The sequence below is a fragment of the Sphaerodactylus townsendi genome, linkage group LG03 (genome assembly GCF_021028975.2).
Source record: "Sphaerodactylus townsendi isolate TG3544 linkage group LG03, MPM_Stown_v2.3, whole genome shotgun sequence".
Lineage (NCBI taxonomy): Eukaryota > Metazoa > Chordata > Lepidosauria > Squamata > Sphaerodactylidae > Sphaerodactylus > Sphaerodactylus townsendi.
The window spans coordinates 126057598-126079511 of record NC_059427.1 but is presented as its reverse complement, the minus strand read 5'-3'; the positions used below and the strand labels follow the sequence as shown (position 1 = coordinate 126079511).

The window sequence follows — 21914 nt, the reverse complement described above, 5'->3', positions numbered from 1 at the left end:
ACAGATGTGGACATGTTGCACCTGAATGAAATTGCCATCCTTTAGTGCCCTGTTTCCAATAAGACGGGAAAATCCTTGCCTCCTCGTATTCCAAATCAATCTAGCTAATAAGGTAGGGCCTTTAGGCATTACCATGCAAGACTGAATAATGGCAAAATAATTTTATCGGGTTAGGAAATCTCTAGATACTATCTGTCTAGACTGAAAAGGGCTAGTGAGAGACCAGAGTGGAGGTGGGAAAGGATTAGGAATAGGATCTGTCCTTGTGCATGCAAGTTAGGATGTACTGCTCAATGTCGTAAGCAGCTAAAGGGAGTCTGATGCACAGAATATAGAGAAACTGCTTTCCCTGCTGGTCAGCGGCATAGCAAGGGGGGAAAGTGCCTGGTACACTGGTGCGTCCTCTGCCCCCGCCCTGGGATGCCACACCCCAAAACTCCCCCCAGAACACCCCCGCGACGCCCACGGAACACCCTTACCACATCCCCACAGGGGCATGAGACCAGTGCATCGCGCCCCCCATTCCCTTGGAGTTATGCCTCTGCTGCTGGTAAAGTCAGAGATGGGGACTGGCAGACAGATTGCAGTGAAGTCAGGAGTTACTTCAGGGATTGTGACTGAACACAGGAGCATTGAGCAAGCTTCAGCTAATCAAGGTGGGTAATCACCTTAGGTTGTGAGGTCACCTTGAAGGTAATAACAAAACCAAAATAAGGGCAGGGGGAATCTAGGCATCGATACCACTGAACAGAAGTCATATAATAATCATTTAAAGTGCTGGTGAATAATCCCAGGAACACATTCAGGGGCTGAGAGCAAAACAGAATTAAAATAAGAAATCATTGCATAGGAAAGACTGGGAAGTCTCGTATTGGTCCCTGAGGATGTTTGACAGAAGAAACGGAAATTACAGTTTAAGATGAAGAGAGAATGCAGTTGTGAGCTATCTATAGTCCTTTCAGGGCAAGTACTATATTGTTACATTCGTGAATGTAGATGACAAGGCTTAAAGCTGTAGGCAGAGGAGAAAATACCAAAGGGTCAGTGGTTGATAAAGAAGAAATGGTCTGTCCGAGAGAAGTGAGGTCATCATTTCATGGGAGTAATGAACAAAGGAATATTTCAGTATTGGGGTTGAGTCCCAAAGGATGAAATTGTAGGATCAGAAAACAGTAATGAGGAAGATATCAGAAGGGCAGAACAAGGTGAAGTTCTTATAAGTATTTTATCCATCTGCCTGCAGATTCAGGGCTCCGAGCTGGGCTTAATTAGGTATCCGCTGAAGGTAACGTAAGTATCATACTCGTCGCTGAATACAGCATTATCACGTTCACCCTTGAAGAGTCGTATCCAGACTTCATCTTGATCTTGCAGATCTAGCATGAGACTCTGGCTCTGCATGATGCTCCGGTCACTGGCCTGTGCATACAAGATGGCAACTTCAGCCCCGTTGCGCATTATGTGCAGGTAAGTTTCCTTCTGGTTCCAAGTGTGCACATTGAGGCTGAAGAAATACACACCAGGCACATAGCAGTAGAATTTGCCCATGAACATGTTGAAGTGTCCGTAGAGATTAACAAATTCAGTGTCAAAGATCAGCGTCTGGTAGTAGTCATTGCTGTGCAGGGGTTTCTTACGGCCCACCGAAAAGGCAGCATAATTGGTCTTGTACCGCTCTCCTGGAGACCCTAAGCTGCCCTTTTGACCTTTTGGGCCCATTTCACCCATGTTCCCTGGAGAACCAGCTTTGCCCAACTTCCCTGCGGAGCCCCGTTCTCCACGATCCCCTTTCTCACCTAAATAACAGAGAGGTGATAATTGAGCGCCATTTCAACTTAGTCTTGGAATCTATACTCAGCTCAAGAGAGATATCCCACTGTGTGTCCATGAATTTAATCATTCCAACTCTCTCTCAGGGGAGAAGCCTTGAAGGAGAGTATACTATTACAGTATAATCATTCTTTGCGTGAATATAGACAATCAATAGACAAGTCTTACACCCACGGGGTGGTCAAGAGAATTTTGCCATTCATGGCATCCTTACTTACCTGGGTTTCAAAATGTGTTTAGAAACATGGTAAAATTCTCAATATGAAGGCAGGCACTAGAGATGTGTGTTTGTCATGAATAGTTACCAATTGGAAAATGACCATCTGGTTCAAATAGATTTTCATCGTAAGAAAATTTCAAGGCAAAATAAGAAGTCTCTGCTTGAGCAAGCAGTAGCATCTTAAAGGAAAGTTAAAGATATTCAGTGCGTAGTTTCTAGGGGAAGGACAATTACACATATCCCTGTGTTTATCTATTGTGCTGTCTGATTTAATCTCCATTCTCTCCAGTGGCATATCTGCCCAGGGACATGAGAATATGCCATCTGGTCACGAGGGGGGGGCACAAAATCAGCCCCCACATGACCAGAGAGTCAACCTCTCTCCAGGAAGTATGGACCAGGCTGCTTTTTCAGCCCCTCCAGGCACCCACCTCTGCACTACAGGGACCCCAGAACACCCCACCATGCCTGCAAAGGATTCAGAGTTGGGCCTCCCTAGAGAGCAGCTTTTAGCAGGCCTAGTCCTGCCTTGAACTATCTTTTCAAGTTATGGCTAGCATTTCAACAATAACTTGAAAAGATAGTACAAGGCAGGACTAGGCCTGCTAAAAGCAGGGAGACAGGGCCACATTCCTGTTCTCCAAGGTCAGTGCCTTGGACTATGTTTTCCAGTTCTGGTGAACATTTCAACAACATACCCATGATGGGTATGTTGTTAAAGGGCTCACCAGGACTTTAACTTGAAAAGATAGTTCACGGCAGGACTAGGCCTATTAAAAGCAGACAGATGGGGCCACATCCCTGATCCCCAGGGGGTGGTGCGGAGAGAGGCCCAACTTTGCACACTCTGCAGGTGGGTGGGGCTCCTGGGGGTTGCCTGGAGGAGGCTTTGTCTCCTGGTGCTGAATACGCCCCTGATTCTCTCTCATGGGTAGTCTCATACCCATGAGGACAGAGCATTTGACTTGAGCTTGTGGCATCAGGGCCCAAATCTCTCATCAGTTATAAAGTCTACAGGCTTCCCTGGATAATACTTTTATTAGACTTCAGCTACAATTTGATATCTTGACTGACAGTATGGTGTAGTGGCTAGACTATCAGACTAGGACTTGGGTTCAAATCCACTCTATCCGGAAGTTCACTCAGTGAACCAGAGCTGGTCATTGGGCCCAATCTGCTTCACAGGGCTGCAGTGAGGAGAACATGCAGGAGGGGAGCAGGGTTTTACCCAGCTCTTTGGCGGTTTGCGCATGGGGGACTGATCTTGCTAGGGGTAAGCTGCTTGCCAACCCCCTTTTGGGAACCTCCTTATGAGGTAGGGGTGGAGCAAGCCTGGGGTCTGGCAGCCCTGCTTGGGCTGAGACTGCTTGCGCCCCCCTCAGCAAATGGGGGATTCTTCAGAATGTGGCCCTCCGCCCGCCTGGAATTCCCCCCTTTCATTGCTGCCCCGTTTAGCTCAAGGGTGAGTTTATTTTCCTCAAACAGCGGGTTTGAGGAAAGCTGCTTTTGGGACAGCCTGCTTGGCTGCCCTGCTTTCAGATCAGACCCCCATGCTGCGCCTCACGCTCATCTGTTCTTTCTTGCCAATAAATGCAAACGGCTATGGCCAATTTTATTTACCACAAATAAAGTGTTGTATGTTATTTTCAATCAGTTGTACATTCATCACTAGGATAGCCAGTCCCTCCCTCTGGTTGCAATGCAAGTGCTGCAAACATAAATCTGCCTCCTGGGAACCTGCTGTTCTTGGCTTGGCTGGCAGCTTTCTTCCACTTTGAAGGCTAATCTGTTTCCCTGCCACATTTTGATCTCAGATACCACCTGGTCGCTTGTCTTTGTTCTGGGCCATTTCATCAGTGGTATCACAAACTATTTTTTTCCCCTGCTGAACCTGCCACAATGTTCTCCTTACTGGTGAGCTGAGTAAGCTTTACGAGAGCTGCATTGCTAGATAGAAGCAGAGCAACTTTCAAGAACTCAGCTCTTCTCTTGCTTTACTGGTGTAAACAACGTCAGCTTTCAGACATACTCAATTTTTGCAGAGCAGGGCAAATGTAATTTTCTGTATTTTAATCCTATGTAAAGCATTATTAACATAACTCAACAGGTTTGCTTTTAATATAGTAAAGGGATGAATGGATCTGAATGTTAGCATTTGGCCATTTGTTGTCTTTAATATGGAGAAGGAGATCAAGACATTAACTTGGGGGAGGGGGAGGAAAACCCAAATCTACCTCCTGTTTTTCTGGTTGAACCCACTGCTTTTAATTCACCCCTATTAATTCATGCAAAGTGATATAAGAGACTGATGTCTCACTTTCCCATCTTTCTCATTTCTTTGAGCCAAGACAGTCTGTGTCCTAATGCAACCTCTAGACTCCTGGTTTTGGATCAAGATCAATTTGGCTGTTTCCCCTGGCCCGTGTAAAAAAAGAAGCTTGGAGGAGACTATCATAACAGCTCCTTCGGGCCAGGAAATGTTATTTATCTCATATAAGTTCTCCCAAACTGACCTTTCTGGAATCAGAACCTACAGGTTTGTCCAAATGGCAACCACCCCACCTTTATGACAAAAGCATGAGAATAAAATGCCAACTTGATAGTTTATAGAAACTTGTTCCTTTGCTGTTGACTGCTAAATACCTCTGCTTTTACTGAGGTCATCAGGAATTTCAGAAAGAAATATGTCAGGCATATGTCCCGAGAAATTAGCCATGATTACAGCACAGCATGGCATATAGGGTTACCCAACTGTAACCTGGAGATGTACTCTATACCTCTAATTACAAGCACATCAGGGGACAAAGAAGACAGCATCTTTCAATCATTCCTCTCCTGGTCCTGGTTCAATCATTCCTCTCCTGTGTGCCCTGTCTTTCACCTCCTATAACAAACAGGTATCTCTAGGCACTGCGCTGCTGGTAGGCAGGTTGCAAACAACAGGATGAAGGGAGAAGAGAGGAAGAATTTTGGATTTATACCCCACTTTTTTGTCCTGTAAGGAGACTCAAGGTAGCTTACAAGCAGTGGTGGGATTCAGCAGTTTCATACCACTTCGACAGAACCGGTTGTTAAAATGGTGCTTGTAAACAACCAGTTGTTAAATTATTTGAATCCCACCACTGCTTACAAGCTCCTTTCTCTTGCTCTCCCCACAACAGACACCTTGTGAGGTAGGTGGGGCTGAGAGAGTTCCAAAGAACTGTGACTAGCCCAGGGGTCTGCAACCTGTGGCTCTCCAGATGTTCACGAACTACAATTCCCATCAGCCCCTGCCAGGGGAAACAGTTGTCCATGCTGGCAGGGGCTGATGGGAATTGTAGTTCATGAACATCTGGAGAGCCACAGGTTGCAGACCCCTGGACTAGCCTAAGGTCACCCAGCAGGAATGTAGGAGTGTGAAACACACCTGGTTTACCAGATAAGCCTCTGCCACTCAGATGGAGGAATAGGGAACCAAACCCAGTTCTCCAGATTAGAATCCATCTGCTCTTAACTACTACACCACATGTGAGAGATACCATTGCTGCATAATTTCCTAATGCAGGAGATTTACAGAATGGATCTACAGGTTGACCTGCAATGGCTCCTACAGTGTTTTACTTATCTGTGAGTGTTAAGTCTTGGACTAGTGAACAAAAAAACAAGCAGGCAAGTAGGAGCAGCAGTTTTCACAGTAAGCCAGAAGAAGGCTGAGCTGTGGAATCTTACAAGGGCCTGTAGTCCAGGGCCTCTATCCATAATTGGTCACTCCCCCTTACCTTTCAAGATGGTAATGTTGATCTGAGGCAAAGGCTGGTAGTACATAGGATGTGCTGGAAAGTGCTCTGGAGGATCACAACAGCGTACACACTCAGAGCTTCGAGGCCTCTTGTTGTATTTCTCATTGGCATTCTCAACCCTGGGAAGAGAGAAACAGAACAGGCACAGACCAGGAGAAACGGAAAAATTTAACCTGCTGTCCTTAGATAATGCTCTGTGATCACAAAATCATAAGTTTCTTAATGGAAGAAAAGGAAGGATTTAAAAAGCTGTTGGTAGGAATTAGAGCCTATGTATTGAGATGGCGCATAATTTCCATAGTCTCAAGTAAACAATCACTTGCTCCACTTTCTCCTGCCTCTGTTTAAGGATGTACTGATGTTGCCTGAGATGGTTGCTCCACCCATGTGATGTCACCTGAATGTTGTCCAATCATTTGACCTCTGCAACTGGCATATGCAGAAGAAGATACAGATGATGCCCTTTCCCTGGAATAAGATTACTTAGCAATAATAACCACCCAGACTGGATTTGAATCTGCACCTGAAAAAGCAATAGCAGATTGATCAAGACAGCCAGATTTGAGAAAGGGAAACGGTGAGAGGGGAAGCAGTGACATTCCCCACAATATATCGTCAAAGGCTTTCACGGCCGGAATCAGCTGACTGTTATGATTGTTCCAGGTTGAATGGCCATGGTCTGGTAGTTTTTGCTCCTAACATTTCACCCACATCTATGGCTGGCCACACAATCTGCCACACAATCTGGAAAACCCACAACCCACAACAGCCACTTCCCTGAGTATTTCACAGATAAGCATAGGCTCTGTTGTCCCATATGACCTGGCTTTAGCAACACCCAGCCGTCTCAGGAGGGTATATTAGGAAACGCAATACAGCTCTTGCCTTTATAACCCTGTCTATCCACAACTACCTACAGACTGTTTAATCTCACAATGAATCTTCTGGCACTAATAAACTCCTTTCAAATACATTCAGGAAATATTTATAATCTGAATAAGCCCAGATTTGTGATTTAATGGAAGCATTCTAATGCACATGTCCACATACAGATACACACTATAATTTTCAGGGACAAATATGAGACAATGCGGTCAGGCCAGGCCTCAGTAAGGTATGCCAAGTGGGGCTGCCAACCACTAGGTGGGGTCTGCAGGTCTTCTAGAATTATAACTAATCTCTGCTCTGGATAGTGGACTCTATGGCATTATACCAGTGGTGGCGAGCCTATGGCACGGGTGCCAGAGGTGGCACTCAGAGCCCTCTTTGTGGGCATGCGAGCTGTCGCCCCAGTTCAGGCACTCAGCAGTGGCATAGCACCAAGGGGATGAGGGGTTCGCAACACACTGTGTGTGCGCTCCTGCAGGGGTGTGGCGAGGGTGTTTTGGGGCAGGGGTGTTTCAGGACATTCTGGGAGCATTCCAAGGTAGGGCTGGGGCGTGGAAGGGGCACAGAGCGCACGTGTGCCCCAGGTGCAGTTTCCCCTTGCTCCGCCCTGGCACTCAGTCTCTAAAAGGTTCGCCATCACTGCATTATACCATGCTGAGGAGGACCCTCCCCACCCCAAACCCCATCCTCCCGAGCTCTACCTACAAATCTCTAGGAATGTCCCAACCTAAAGTTTGCAATCCTAATGCCAGGAGGTTTTAAGGGTAGTCCTTGGTGTGGGTACAGTTTAGAGAAGATGCAACATCATTTCCATGTGATGCTTTATAGGAGAAATAGGCCTAGGGACACAGAGAAATTCTGTAGAGGCGCTACGAAGATCATTTTGTCTCTTGCTCCTGGATTTCAAAAGGGCAAGGAGATTGGATCCAAGGAAGGCAAATGACAAACATATAGTTAGGTCTTTTCTGTGCATCTGAACATCCGTGTTCACACTTAAGCTGTTGTTTCAAAGCTTGTGTGTATGGGGCAGGGGTTTCCAACAGAGGGCTGTGAATTATGCAGCACCTGCTCTCAGAATCTAAGCACTCTTCATTGATCTACAGCAGTGATCCTTACTTAAGGGCTTGGGAGCCACCTGTGGCTCTTCTGGGCACCATTTCAAATGCAGCACCTCCCCATCTTTAAGGACAGTGAGCCATTTCTTTAGAAATTGGCATAATGTCATCATTTCTATGGGCCCCAAATAAAGCTGTTTTATTTTTAAAATGCCACACAATTTGTCCATGATTATTGTATCAAGGCTGTGCAGGTATAGGCATTCTATATATGGAGCTAGATCAACATATGCAACTAAATGAGGTGGTAAAACCACTGTCGAATGCTGACACATTAAACAAAACTCTAAGTAACAGGCAAAGACCAGAGGTACCTAGTATTTAAAAGGGTTATATTTATTACAGTTGTATATTATCAGTTTTTGCTACTGTGCAAGGCATACTATAGTCACACGGCTCTTTTGGTAGATGAGAACTGTGAATGTGTCTCTCCACAATCTGAAGAATCACTGGTCTAATGTCGGATAGAATTAGGGTCATTTGTAGATCTGAGGACGGTAGAACACAGGCTTCTGAATAGTCAGGATTCTATATTTTCCCTTACAGCAAAAATATAAGGGATGCTGACCCCATTACCAAGTTCCTATAGCTCTGCTCTCCTGTCCCCCTTTCACATTCCAGTGAACAGACAAAGACTGTTCCAAGTCTTAGGGTGTGCTTGTTTCCAAAGTCTGGAAGGAAAACTAAAGAAGCAGCATAGCCCATTGTGGTGTAAAGACACATTGTAGAATGCTCACTCTGGTTATTGGAATCTTATTTTATGCCTCTGAAACACCCATTAAGGCCCCCTTTTGCAGTCATTTACACCTTCTCCAAAGTCATTATCATCACACACCAGCCTCTGGCTTCCTTCAAAGTGGGTCAGAGCAATAGAGGTAATTGTGCAGTAAAGATGCACATTAATGGAGTTAATTGGGCATTGAAGTACAACATGAAGTTCTTTAAAAGCATGATAGCGGGGCAAGGCAGGGGAGAGGGAGAGATTCTGGCCCCAGGTATACGCTGCATGGTTCATCAGGGCCAGTGTGAAAAAGCCCATCAGGTGGTTCAGCCTGGGATCATCTTCCACAATTCAAGGGCAAAGCTGTCGCTTTTGAGGTGTCCTGTCACATGACACCACAGTCATAACCTACCTGGCAGTATGATGATGATGTGGTGCTCGTGTTGGTGATCCAGTTCTCCCTTCTGGCTCACTCTCACTGCAGTGAGCCCAGGAGAACAGACAGATGAGCCAAAGGGTGCTTGTTGCCAGCCGTCCCTTCATTGCGTTGGGCCCTGCCAGAAAGGGAAGAGTCAGGCCAGGAGAAGCGCTGAGGGGGGCAGCTGTACAAGAACTCGGGGCGGGGGGTTAGTTACTGGAGAGAAAGAGCAAAGCTGTAGCCCTCCAGAAAGTCTTTGAGAAGGCTGAATGTTGTGTGTGAGGTCTACATGGCGGGCAGAATTCAAATAATTCATGGTGGGTTTCAAATAATTCAACAACCGGTTCTGCCGAAGTGGTGCGAACCTGCTGAATCTCACCACTAGTCTCTTTGGGGTCAAGAAGGTCACCTCTCCCTTCCTGCCAAACACTTGACCAGCATACAGAATGGACATCAGAGTCTTTCAGAGCAACAAGTATCAGAACAAGGCAGTGCTGGGGCATCTGCAGCCCACACCACACTATTTATTTATTTATTTATTTATTTATTTATTTATTTATTTATTTATTTATTTATTTATTTATTTATTTATTTATTTATTTTTTAAACTTTTATACCGCCCCATCCTCTAGGGGCTCTGGGCGGTGATACTAGATAACTGCTAGGGCGGAATGGGGTTCCACTAGATAACTGCTAGGGCGGAATGGGGTTCCACCAAGATTTGTCACAATAAAGGGGAAAGGGGAGTCACAGATCTCCAAAAATACAGTGGGCATGCATCAGGGAGATGGGGGTCAATTGTTCTGAGTCCCCAAATATATGCCTGCCTATCACAGCAAGCAAATGCCAAATGCAGCCAGATCTAGACTGCTGTATAATTTGTGATTTCTGTAATTATTTTATTATTATTATTATTTTATTAAATTTCTATACCGCCCTTCCCCAAATTGATAATTGATTTCTGCATGGAAGTTCAGGAGAGGGGCAACTGACCAGTTACCTATGATTCTGTGTTTCTTGCCATGCCAGCATTGTGCATATTCTCTACACAACCACTTTCTTTCTGGTACTTTTGTAGAACTGAATCTTAGGCTGAAGATTTTCAGTGGGGGAGTGTAACTGATTGACTTCAGCACCTCCCAGCTGCTTGGCAAGTCTGTTATGATCAGCAAGTGACGAGTGGATTTACCCTTTCAGCAGTCGACACAGTCTGACTGTTTCTTCTACAATGCAAAGAGATTGGAGGTGGGGGGAGAAAGCGATGTGCCAAGAAGGATCTCGCTGAAGCCTTTCTACTTCACCCTCTTGCTTAGTCCCAACATACATTGAGGATCCCAGGCAGGTGACTGTTGCCTAGAGTGGATAAATGTATCTGCTAGGGGCCAGGAAGGATTAAAAACATCTTTTTAGAGTTCACAGCTCTGGATTGGGAAATACCTGGAGATTCTGGGGATGGAGCCTGAGAAGAGTGGAGTTTGGGGATGGGAGAGACTTTAATGGGGTATATAATGCCATAGAGTCCATCCTCCAAAGCAGCCATTTTCTCCTGGAGGACTGATGTCTGTCACCTGGAGATCTGTTGTAATCCCAGGAAATTTTGCAGTCCCCCCCCCACCGGAGGTTTGGTAACCCAAGGCAGTGTGGTGTAGTGGTTAAGAGCAGGTGGATTCTAATCTGGAGAACCAGATTTGATTCCCCACTCCACCATCTGAGTGGCAGAAGCTTATCTAGTGAACCCAGTGGCGTAGCACCCATGGGACAGGGGAGCACGACACCCCAGACCCCGGGGCATTCTGGGGTGGGGCAGGGGCGTGCTCCGCCATGGCAGGGGCGCAGTTCCCCCTTGCTCTGCTCTGAGTGAACCAGTTGTGTTTCCGCACTCCTTTATTCCTGCAGGGGGACCTTGGGCTAGTCACTGTTTTTCAGAACTCTCCCAGCCCCACCTACCTTACAAGGTGTCTGTTGTGAGGGAAGGAAAGGAGCTTGTAAGCCACCTTGAGTCTCCTTCCAGGAGAGAAAAGTGGGGTATAAACCCAAAATTCTTCTCTTTTTCTTCCTTGCTCATTGTTTTCTGCTTACTAATCACCCATGGAGAAGTGACTGCATGGATTTTTGGTCCTATCTAGCCAAATCATATATTGTATTTAACTCAGAATGAGAAGGTTCAGAGAAAAGTGAAATGGACTTGTTTTCCTTGTATGTTGTTCCTGTGTCAGTGATAATCCCTGCAACATTACACTGATGCTGTGATCCATGTCCTTATAAGTGCCTTTCAGCTGCCAGCAATGTACATGGTAGAGTACCAGTCCCATGAATCTTTTCCTGTTACAGAATGCATGTGAATGTGCAGAGTTTGGAAGTTTGCCCCACACTTGCCCTACAAAAAGGCAAGGCAGTACAGTGCCAAGGAAAACTGGGCAATTCTCCTAAAAATCTGTGTGGTTATCCAGCCTCTGGAGAGATAACATTTCTCAGGAAATAAGCCACTTAGCTGGATCAAAATTCCAGACCAAGGAGAATTCTGTGGAAGTTTGTTTCACAAGTGAAATGATTTCCTGCAGGGATCTCTGAAAATTGTAAGTTTCCTGAGGATAACTGAACCTTTGCAGAAGAAGAGAAGAGTTTTGGATTTATACCCCACCTTTCTCTCCTGCAAGGAGACTCAAGGTGGCTTAAAAACTCCTTTCCCTTCCTCTCCCCACAACAGACACCTTGTGAGGTAGGTGGGGCTGAGAGAGTTCCAAAGAACTGTGACTCGCCCAAGGTCACCCAGCAGGAATGTAGGCGTGCAGAAACACATCTGGTTCACCAGATAAGCCTCTGCCACTCAGGTGGAGGAGTGGGCAATCAATCCTGGTTCTCCAGATTAGAATCCACCTTCTCTTTACTACTACACCACGTTGGGGGATGGAAATACAATCTCAAAAGCAAGTGCGTATATGACTGAACAAAATTTGGCCATAGAGTTTATACTATATATGCCAAAGTCCAAATAATAATAATAATATTGATAGGAATCTCCCGGAGAACTGTATACATGCACATACAGAAAGCCAACATGTCTATCACTCAGGTAAGGCCCAAACACATGAAATACAAATGCAGAACTCCACATACCTACAGACAACAGTACATTAATTGCAAGAAAGAGAGAAAGAAAGAAATGATGTATAGATAAATAGTCCCACACAAAAATCCCACGGAATCCACACAAAGAAGAAACATGCTTCTTGAGGTGTTATTATTATTTATTTATTTATTTTATATACTGCCCACCCCCGAAGGGCTATGTGTGTGAGACAACTACAGATTTCCCTTCCATGGAGGCTCACGGAGGTCTTGCTTGTGCAAGCAGGCTTTTTCCAGATAGCGTTAAACTTGTGTACAATATTTTTTTTATTTACCTACATTTACAAGGGGGGGGGGGTTAGGAGCCAACGTGGTGTAGTGGTTAAGAGCAGGTGCACTCTAATCTGGAGAACCAGGTTTGATTCCCCACTCTGCCACTTGAGCTGTGGAGGCTTATCTGGTGAACCAGATTAGCTTGTGCACTCCAACACATGGCAACTTGGTGACTTTGGGCTAGTTACAGTTCTTTGGAGCTCTCTCAGCCCCACCTACCTCACAGGGTGTGTGTTGTGAGGGGGGAAGGGAAAGGAGTGTGTAAGCCCCTTTGAGTCTCCTTACAGGAGAGAAAGGGGGGATATAAATCCAAACTCTTCTTATTATTATTTCATTTTAATTGCTGTTTTTAAAGCATTGTTCTTTGGGGATGAGAAGAACAAATAATCTAAGTGGATTAATTATCACATTTTCATTATTTATACATCACAAAACGTCCACTCAGCAGTACAGAAGAAATAAGATCATTAAGAAGCCTCCTGCCAGCTTAAAAAATTGTTTCATCCTTGTACACAGCCCACAACAAGAAAACCACAACAAATAGCACAGGCTTCTTTCCACAAAGAGGCTCATAATTCTTCAAGGATACCAGCACAGACTGAACACACAACTGTGAGCAAACATAGGATAATATGGAGACAAAAGCATAGGCACATGCAGCAAAGTGTACACTGAGAGAGTGCATTTGTTTTTTCCGGTTCATGTTGGCCCCTCTCCATCTCTGCAGGCCCTGATACAACAGCCTTTATTGCCTGGGAATGTAAAGTTCCCACATCCTGGGAAAAAAGATCTGTCTGCATTAGAGATCCATTTTCAGTCACAACAAAAGAAAAGGGGCATTTGGGTGATGTGGAGATGAGGCCCCAGAATTCTGCACTCACCTCAGCTCCCTTGGGTGTGTGGTGAGGAGTCCAAGGAAGCTGATCTTGAATTGGCCTACCAGTCAACCTATGATTGTTCATAGTCTGTTTTTCAGAACTGCTAGTAACAAGCACCCCAGCAAATTGGTGCCAGGGGGGACTCTCCATTTCCCTTTTCCTATGCCTGGGTAATACTGCATCAGTAGACTGCCTTTGGTGACACTTTCTCAAGAGCACAGTGCTTTAGCAGTGGCCGCAGGAGCTGAGGATGGGGCTTGTTTGTAGCAGAAACAAATCTTGCCACACTCTATTGGATCAGTTTGCACAGTGCTGTATAAATCAGTGCCAGGTTGGGCTGAATTAGTGAGAGGAGAGTATTTATCTCCTTGTTACGACATGGCAGATACTACATCAGCCATTCTCAACCAGGGTTCCCTGGTACCCTGGGGTGCCGTGAGCATGTCCCAGGGGTACCGCGGCAACACTACCGCCCCCCCCCCCTCATTTTTGTGGTGTCTCCCACCGGCGCCAGCAAGGACATGGAGCTGGCCCATGGGGCAGGGCCTGCCACAAGGTCAGCAGCCACCCCCCACCCCCCAGTGCTTCCCTTCACCCTGGGAGGGGAAGGTAGGGTGTGTGGCAAGCAGGGGCAATGGGAGGGGAAGGTGGAGGGTGGCGGCAGGGGTACCGTGAGATATGAAGAGTGAGGTCAAGGGTACCCTGACCTCGAAAAGGTTGGGAAACACTGTACTACATGATTCTTTCTAATCTTCCAAAGCATTGGTGGTGGAAAGTGCCACCAAGTCACTGCCAACGTATGGCAACCCCAGGGGGGTTTTCAGGGCAAGAGACATTCAAAGGTGGTTTGCTATTGCCTCTCTCTGAATAGTGACCCTGGTCTTCCTTGGTTGTCTCCCATCCAAGTACTAGCCAGGTCCAACGCTGCTTAGTTTCCAAAATCTGATGGGATCGGGGTAGTCTGGGCCTCCAAAACATTACACATATCAACAATGTGAATCCCCACAGTGCCCCTGGGGAAAGGACCCTTGTACAAGATCACAGGCAGCCTTGGGATGCTATTCCCCTGCAACCCACTTCCCCAACCATGTATAATTCCACACAGATCTAAGCATCTGGCTCCAGAACTCTGCCCAACTGGCTGGCACCTACCTTTGGGGCAGGATTACAGGCTGGTAGAGCCACTGCTTGTCTTTGCCTTTAATCTTCTAGAGCATCCCCTTCCAAGGAAACACTTCCAACCCCTTGCAGGAAAGAAGAGAACAGGGCAGTTCTGCTTCTAGCCTTCAGCTTTCAGGCTTCAAGCAGAAAGACACTTTGTGGAAAATCCAGAGAGAAAGAAAGAGGGAAAGAAAGGGGCAGCCTCTGTAAGCCAGCCCTCCTCCCTTGGATGGGAACACAGCTGCCGTTAACCATATGTATGCCCAGCACCCACAGCTAAGACAGAGAAGGCAGGTTTCCTCAGCTAAAAAATATCTCCAGATGTTGGGCTCTAGAGCCAAGAAAGGAAGGAGGGAGGGAAGGAAGGAGGGAGGGACAGAAACGTCAGACACTGCCCATGGCAGTGGAGATCAGATTGGCAGCAAAGAGGTAGCTCTGAAGCAGCCTGTATCAGACTGGCACAGAAACTCACTGCCAGTTTCCCTCTGACTTCTCCGAGGTTGTCCCTTTGTATGCAGTCTGTCCCCACAATGCCACAGACGGCTAACATGTCTCCCGAGCAATATGAAGACCTAGAGATGGTGCTTCCATTCTCCAGCAGACCAGACTTCTGCCAGAGAGCACTCTGAAAACTCAGAAAATCTAACATTGCTAGCAATTGGTATGAGGTAAGGTGGAATGAGGAGCTGCGTGGCGTAGTGGTTAAGTGCTTGCACTGCCACTCACACGGTCAGGAGTTCGAGACCCCTGTGGGTCAGATATCCTGGCAGCTGGCTCATGGTCAACTCAGTCATCCATCCATTCCTTGGTTGGTAAATGAGTACCTAGCACATAGCTAGGGGGTAAAGAATAGCCGGGGAAAGCAATGGCAAACTACCCCACAAAAATGGCTTGCCTATGAAATCACTGCTTGCAGTGGTACCCCATGGTCGAACACAACTGAAGGGGAAACTTTACCTTTAAGGTGGTATGTGAATTCACAGATGCCAGACAGGAACCTTTTCCTAAAGGTTTAGGCTGAACTTTGAGCTCTTTTTATGTAGCCTCACAGAAGTATCAATAATTTTGCCCTATAGAACTCTCTGCTAACAGGCTGTACTAGTTTCTGACCTGGATACTACATCTACATTTTTTTTCAATTGTCACCATTCCAAATGTTACTGTTCCAATGTAGAACATGAAATTTAAATTTACTTACGTGTTCATGCACTTTAAAGTTGCTGATATCTCCTGACTGCTTTTATTCTGACTGACAACAAATTGACTTTTATTCAGAGAGTGTTTAGAATACATGGATAAAAAAATGTATACGGAGCAAATACAGACAGTTCCCGGAAATGTTTCCATCATTCCATGTCATCTGCCAATATATTGTTTTCCTGCTCATTCTCCAAAGTGCTCCGGGTCCTGCATGCAGAGGCATATTGGGTCCATACAGCAACAGAAGACAAAGCCTCCTCCAGGTACCCCCCAGGAACCCTGCCCATCTGCAGAGTGTCCAAAGTTGGGCCTCCTTGGAGATCAGGGCAGGCCCTGTCCTGCCTTGAACTATCTTTTCAAGTTATGGTGAGCATTTCAACAATAACTTGAAAAGATAGTCCAAGGCAGGACTAGGCCTGCTAAAAGCAGGGGCATGGGGTTATGTTCCATCCTGATCTCCAACAACATATCCATGAGCCTTCGCTAAATATGCAAATTACTAATGTGCATATATAGCAAAGGCTCATGGGCATCTTGTTGAAATGCTCACCATAACTTGAAAAGATAGTTCAAGGCTGGACTAGGCCTGTTAAACACGGACAAAGCCTAACTCTGTATTCTTTGTAGGGAGGTGTTTTCTTTCTCTCTTTGAGGTGGGGCAGGAGCACTTGGAGTGGCTGAAAAACCAGCCTGCTCTGTGCTTCCCAGAGGGAGGCTAACCTTCTGGTCTTGTGGGGGGTCTGGCCTTGCCCTTCCCATGTGATCAGATGGTATGCCCCTGGAGGTATGGGGTACCCCATGTCCCTGGGCAGATATGTTGCTACAAATGCTGACAGAATTCAGTAGCACATATGTATCAGATATTCTACATACTGGGCTACATTTGCAAAGGGATTCAAAAACACACCACAACCACGGGTTTGACCTGATTAGCTGCAGTAGTGGAGCTTTTCGCATTCCATGCAACTGTGTAGCAGCAGCCCTCATTAGTGGCATAGCCACAATAGGTGCCACCATTGTAGGTCATGTGGGGAATGCAAAATGGCCCCCATGAGGCCATGCCCCCCTGCTGGGCTGAGCACAAGTGCAAATGCTCCAGAAGCCCGGGCTACACAGAACCACTTTTGTCCATTAATAAGGGTTGTTATGTGTTTTTTTAAGCAGGCTTGGCCCTGCCTTTGGGCTATCTTTTAAGCTATGGTGAGCATTTTTAAAATTATGATTTTTAATGGTAATGTAGGTTTAACATGTTGTTGTCGCCCTAAGCCCTTCTGGGATGGGCAAGGTATAAAACTAAAAGCAATTAAATTTCTTTTAATGAATTAAATATCTTTTAACAGCATACAGTATACACTGTCTGGTCACATGGTACAAAATTAGCCACCCACATGATTAGAGAGTCAGCCTCCCTTCAGGAACCACAGAGCAGGCTGCTTGTTCAGCCACTCTGGGTGTACCACCCCCCGAAGAGGATGCAGAGTTGGGCCTCCTTCAAGACCAGGGTCCTGTCCTTTGGCTTTGTAACAGGCCTTGTCCTGCCTTGAACTATCTTTTCAAGTTATGATGAGCATTTCAACAATAACTTGAAAAAATAGTCCAAGGCAGGACTAGACCTGCTAAGAGCAGGGGGATAGGGCCACATTCCTGATCTCCAAGGTCAAATTTAAATGCAAATTTAGCAAATATGCATATTTAGCAAAGGCTCATGGGTATGTTGTTGACATGCTCACCATAACTTGAAAACATAGTCCAAGGCACTGAGCTTGGAGATCAGGAATGCGGCCCCATGCCGCTGTTTTTAGCAGGCCTAATCCTGCAATGGACTATCTTTTCAAGTTATTGTTGAAATGCTCACAGTAACTTGAAAAGATAGTTCAAGGCAGGTCAGGGAACTGCGAAAAATAGAAGGATGGTGCCATGTCTCTTGTCTCCAAGGAGGCCCAACTTTGCAAACTCTGCAGGTACATGGGGCTCCTAGGTGGCACCCGGAGGAGGCTTTGTCCCCTGGTGTCGTATGGATCTTGTCTGCTTTTGAATTCATGTTCCCTTGCCAGTTCCTTCAACTGCCCTTTTTCTTAGATTTTCAAGGCTTCCTTAGTTGGAGAAAATAATCTCTTTCTTGGCAGCTGCATTGAAAATGTGTGGGGTTGAACTCTGGGTTTATCAGTAGGTTCGTTATCTCTGAGACTTGACTTTGTGAGACTATGTGCTATTTGTTTGGGAAAATCTTTCTTATTCTGAGCCAGAACAGATTCCAGCAAGCCGGGGTCCTTCTCCTATCAAGGATTACTAGACATTTGTTTCCATTCCCAAAATAAGCAAAACCACAGGATCCTGAAATACTATTTTTAACATTCAGGAGAAGGAAGGAGAGCTCATGTAGTAGGACAGATGTGTTCCTACCTAGAATGTTGGGGGCAAATAGTCCCACACACACACACACACCAAGTTTGGTTGTATAACTGCACACTGTGTGGTTTATTGTTTTCTTTAAACCAATTGTCGTCTGGGTCAGAAGGCCCAACTGATGTGCTCTAGTAGTTAGTGTCAAACTGGGACTAGGCACAACAGAGTTCAAATCCCTTTGTCACAGCAGCTCACCAAGTGATCCTAAACCTATCAAATATCTCGATCCAACCTACTTCCCAGGCTGTAATGGGTTTTTGGGACTGTGCAGCCATGGTATGGAAGTTTTACCACCTAACATTTCTCCCACATTTATGGATGGCTGAGTTTCTCTCCATGGCACAGTGTGGAGTGTTTTGCATAGTTGGGTATATGTTTTTATGGACAAAACAGACACTTAACAATACAAAACATACCACACTATGCCAGGAAGAGAAACACATCTTAGTGTGACAAGTCTCTGAAGATGCCAGCGATAGATGCAGGGGAAACATTAGGATCTAAAATTACCAGATCATGGCCCCAAAGCCCAGAAAACCCACAATAGCCAGTTAATTCAGGCTGTGAAAGCCTTCTACAGTGGAACCTAGGTTTTCATTGCCTTTGGTTTTCATCGGTTTTGGTTTTCATCGATTTTTTCAGTGAAAAATTTGTCTCGGTTTTCATCTATTTGCAGTAAGGTGCAGGGGTTTGTGGAGAAAAATCACCTGGACAAAGCTGTTGTAGGCCGGGTCTGCAACTTGTTTAATGATAATGTCTTGCCCCATTTCAGACAAATCTCAAAGAGGCGTCAGAAACAGACCTCTTTGGACAGCTTTCTGGTGCGACATTGGTCCACTGGCTCTGAAGCTGGTCCTAGTGTTATTGTTTGTTACTGTTTTCAGCATTAAACACTATGTTTATTCACCAAAAATGTGCTTTTGGTATTTTTTTGGAGTGCCTAGTACGGATTAATTGGATTTACATTGATTCCTATGGAAAAGTTTGCCTCGGTTTTCATCAGTTTCGGTTTTCATCGATTCTTTTCGGACGAATTACCAACGAAAACCAAGGTTCCACTGTACCTCACATGGCTGTTGTTTCTGTAAGAATAAAGGACAGAAGGACAGAGGCGTAGCTAGGACAGAGTGCGCCCGGTGCACACTCTGGCTTTTTCGGGGGGGCCCCCCGGCGCCCCCCCCCGGCACTTTATTTTACTTACTTTTAGGAAAGGAGCAGGCCAAAGAAGTCTGCCTGCGTTGCCTGGGCCTGGTGGGAACTATATTACCCAGGAACCCCTGAGAAATGTAATTCCCACCAGGCCCAGGCAATGCAGGCAGGCTTCTTCTCTGGGATGTTCCATTCCTAAAAGTAAGTGGGGGGTGCGCTGAGGGGGGTGCGCCGTGGGGGGCAGGGCGTCGTGGAAGGGGGGCGGGGGGCGTTGGGGGGAGTACGGGGGGCCGGGGGGATTTTTCCGCCCCTCCACGTGACCAGAATTGGTGCACCCGGTGCGTTGCGCACCCTCCTGTCCCTTGGTGGCTTCGCCGCTGCAGAACAATGTGATCAGCCTATTTGTGTCACATGGGCAGAAAAGCAGGATATAAACAAAAAAACTTTTGAAGTTGAGAGAATGTGACTGGTTGATGGTGAACCAGACAACTTTGTGGCAGAATGAACATTCCGGATTGCACTCCAGCACTCTGCCCACTATACTGCACTGTCATGGTGCTGGCTAACAGCATCCTGGATCCAACAGAGATAGGTGTCAAATCACCATAGCAGGCAAATTGTGGAAACTACATCCCCAGGAAGGAAGACTGGACTGAGTAGTTGAACGAGATTTTTAAATCTTCCCCCAACCAAAACAGCAGCTAGCTACAGTGAATCTGACTCAGAAGGCAGAGTCCCTTCTAAGGAATTCTTGAAATGGTGCTGTCAGATACCTAGAACTGATCAGTAATAGGCACTGAAAATATGGGATGTTTGTGAGATACACAAACCATTTCTAGCCGTGCACCAGTTGGCTTCCAGTAGAGTTCCGAATCATCTTCAAGGTGTTGGTGTTGACCTTTAAGGCCTTACGCGGCCTGGGACCCTCGTATCTTCGAGACCGCATCACCCCATATGTCCCTGTACGGCCTCTTCGTTCAGTTGAGGCCAACTTACTGGTGGTCCCTGGACCCTCAATGATGCGGCTGGCCTCCACACGGGCCAGGGCCTTTACGGCTCTGGCCCCGGCCTGGTGGAACGCTCTTCCTCCAGCTGTCCGGGCCCTGTGGGATCTCGGTTAGTTCCGCAGGGCCTGTAAGACGGAGTTGTTCCGCCGGGCCTTTGGAGGGACCGGCCGCTGATGGTGCCCCCCCTTTTTCCTGGCCCCTTACATCTGGGCCTCCTGTCATCTGATGGGACTCGCCGTCCCTCCCTCTTGGGAGAGGATTTTTTTTTAATGGGGCTGTCGGACGCCACTTATATTCATCCTGCTTATTATATTTAGTCTTTCATTTTTTCTATCGCTGCTTTTAAAGGTTTTAGCTATTTTATTATTGTATTGTGACTGTAGGTTGTACACCGCCCGGAGCCCTCCGGGGATGGGGCGGTATAAAAGTCCAAAGAATGAATGAATGAATGAATGAATGAATAAATAAAACATGCATGTGGTTGTCCAATGATGGAGAGAAAAATATGAAAACTCCATGATGTATGTATACAAAAGAACAGTTGGCCTTTACTACAGCAGGACAGTTCTCTTATTTAAATCTCCTCTTCAGACACAGAAGTCACTCTTTTATCCTCTCATATTATAGCTGGTCAATTTGAAGTGTGAATGTAAGACAAAAAAGATAACAAGCAGCAATTGGTTAAAAACTGGCAATTTTGAACTACATCTGGACTTCTAACACTATGCATAGGATATGACTGAGCACCTTTCTCGAGCAGGCAGGTAACTCTGAAAGCAGACAGTGGGAGAGAGAGAGACCATTGTTTTGGCTGGATTTTATGGAAGGTTACAGGGAAATATCACAAGTATGATCTTTTAATTGCATCCATTTGGGTATTTTGATTATCTCCCTATTGACCACAAGGATGTTGAACTCAGATGATGACATACTACCCCAATCTGGATGGTCCAGGCTAGCCTAATCTTGTTAGACATTGGTTGCTAAACAGAGTCAGCCCTGCTTAACATTTGGATTCACACCAAGCAAGCCTTCACAGAGGCAGGCAATGGCAAAAAAACCCTCTGAATGTCTCGAAAATCCAGCAGGATTGCCATAAACCAGCTACAACTTGGTGGCTCTTTCCACCACCAACAATTGTACACATATTCTATTTCGTAAAGATGTTGCTGTGGTCAACACATGTTCCTTTAAAAAAAATTTCAGAGGAGTCCCAGCTGGATAGTCATCTACATTAAGCCAAAAGTTCCAGCGTAATGATAGTGCTGTCTAATGGTCACAGTATCAGGCTGGGATCTGGAATAATCATTCTAACGTGAAGTTTTCTGGTTGACCTTCGACCAGTCTCTCTCTCTCAATTACATCCACTTTGCAGGGTTGTTGTGAGGCCAAAATAAGGAAAGCGAAGCCACGTGCGCCACCCTGCGGTCCTTGGGCAAAGAGTAAGAATGCTCCAGATAGGCAGACTTTATCTTTGAAACGTTGCTGTTGCATGCAATCAAGCTGGCAACTTCATCTGCCACCATGCACTGCCGGCATCAAAATGACGTTGGCAAATCCCCACACACTAGCACACCCAACCGCCTCGCCCACCCCGAAGCCCTTCGGTATTTCCCCGCGCGCGTTTCCTTCACTTCAATCACACAGGATGTTGAACCGTGGAGAGGCTTTTCCCGCGCGGTGCATGTCGGGATTTGTAGTCCTCTCGAAAGGGGCGGGAGCTCCGCTAGAGGTCAT

General features: G+C 46.2%; 1 protein-coding gene across 1 annotated transcript; it reads right to left on the bottom strand.

Moving 5' to 3' along the window:
* Positions 1-480: 480 nt before the first annotated feature.
* C1QTNF1 (C1q and TNF related 1) lies at positions 481-14573 on the bottom strand. Its single transcript, XM_048491467.1, has 4 exons — positions 14407-14573; positions 8969-9110; positions 5812-5951; positions 481-1796 (listed from the first exon to the last, which is right to left on the bottom strand). The coding sequence occupies exons 2-4, from the start codon at positions 9097-9099 to the stop codon at positions 1246-1248; spliced, it is 822 nt and encodes a 273-aa protein (XP_048347424.1). The 5' UTR covers positions 9100-9110; positions 14407-14573; the 3' UTR covers positions 481-1245.
* Positions 14574-21914: the final 7341 nt, after the last annotated feature.

Excerpts from the sequence above, each read along its gene's own strand:
- C1QTNF1 (XM_048491467.1), bottom strand. The coding sequence starts at position 9,099 with ATGAAGGGACGGCTGGCAACAAGCACCCTTTGGCTCATCTGTCTGTTC. Across the intron at positions 5,952-8,968 it reads CATCATCATCATACTGCCAG|GGTTGAGAATGCCAATGAGA; the intron begins GTAGGTTATGAC and ends CTCTCTTCCCAG. Across the intron at positions 1,797-5,811 it reads CAACATTACCATCTTGAAAG|GTGAGAAAGGGGATCGTGGA; the intron begins GTAAGGGGGAGT and ends TCTGTTATTTAG.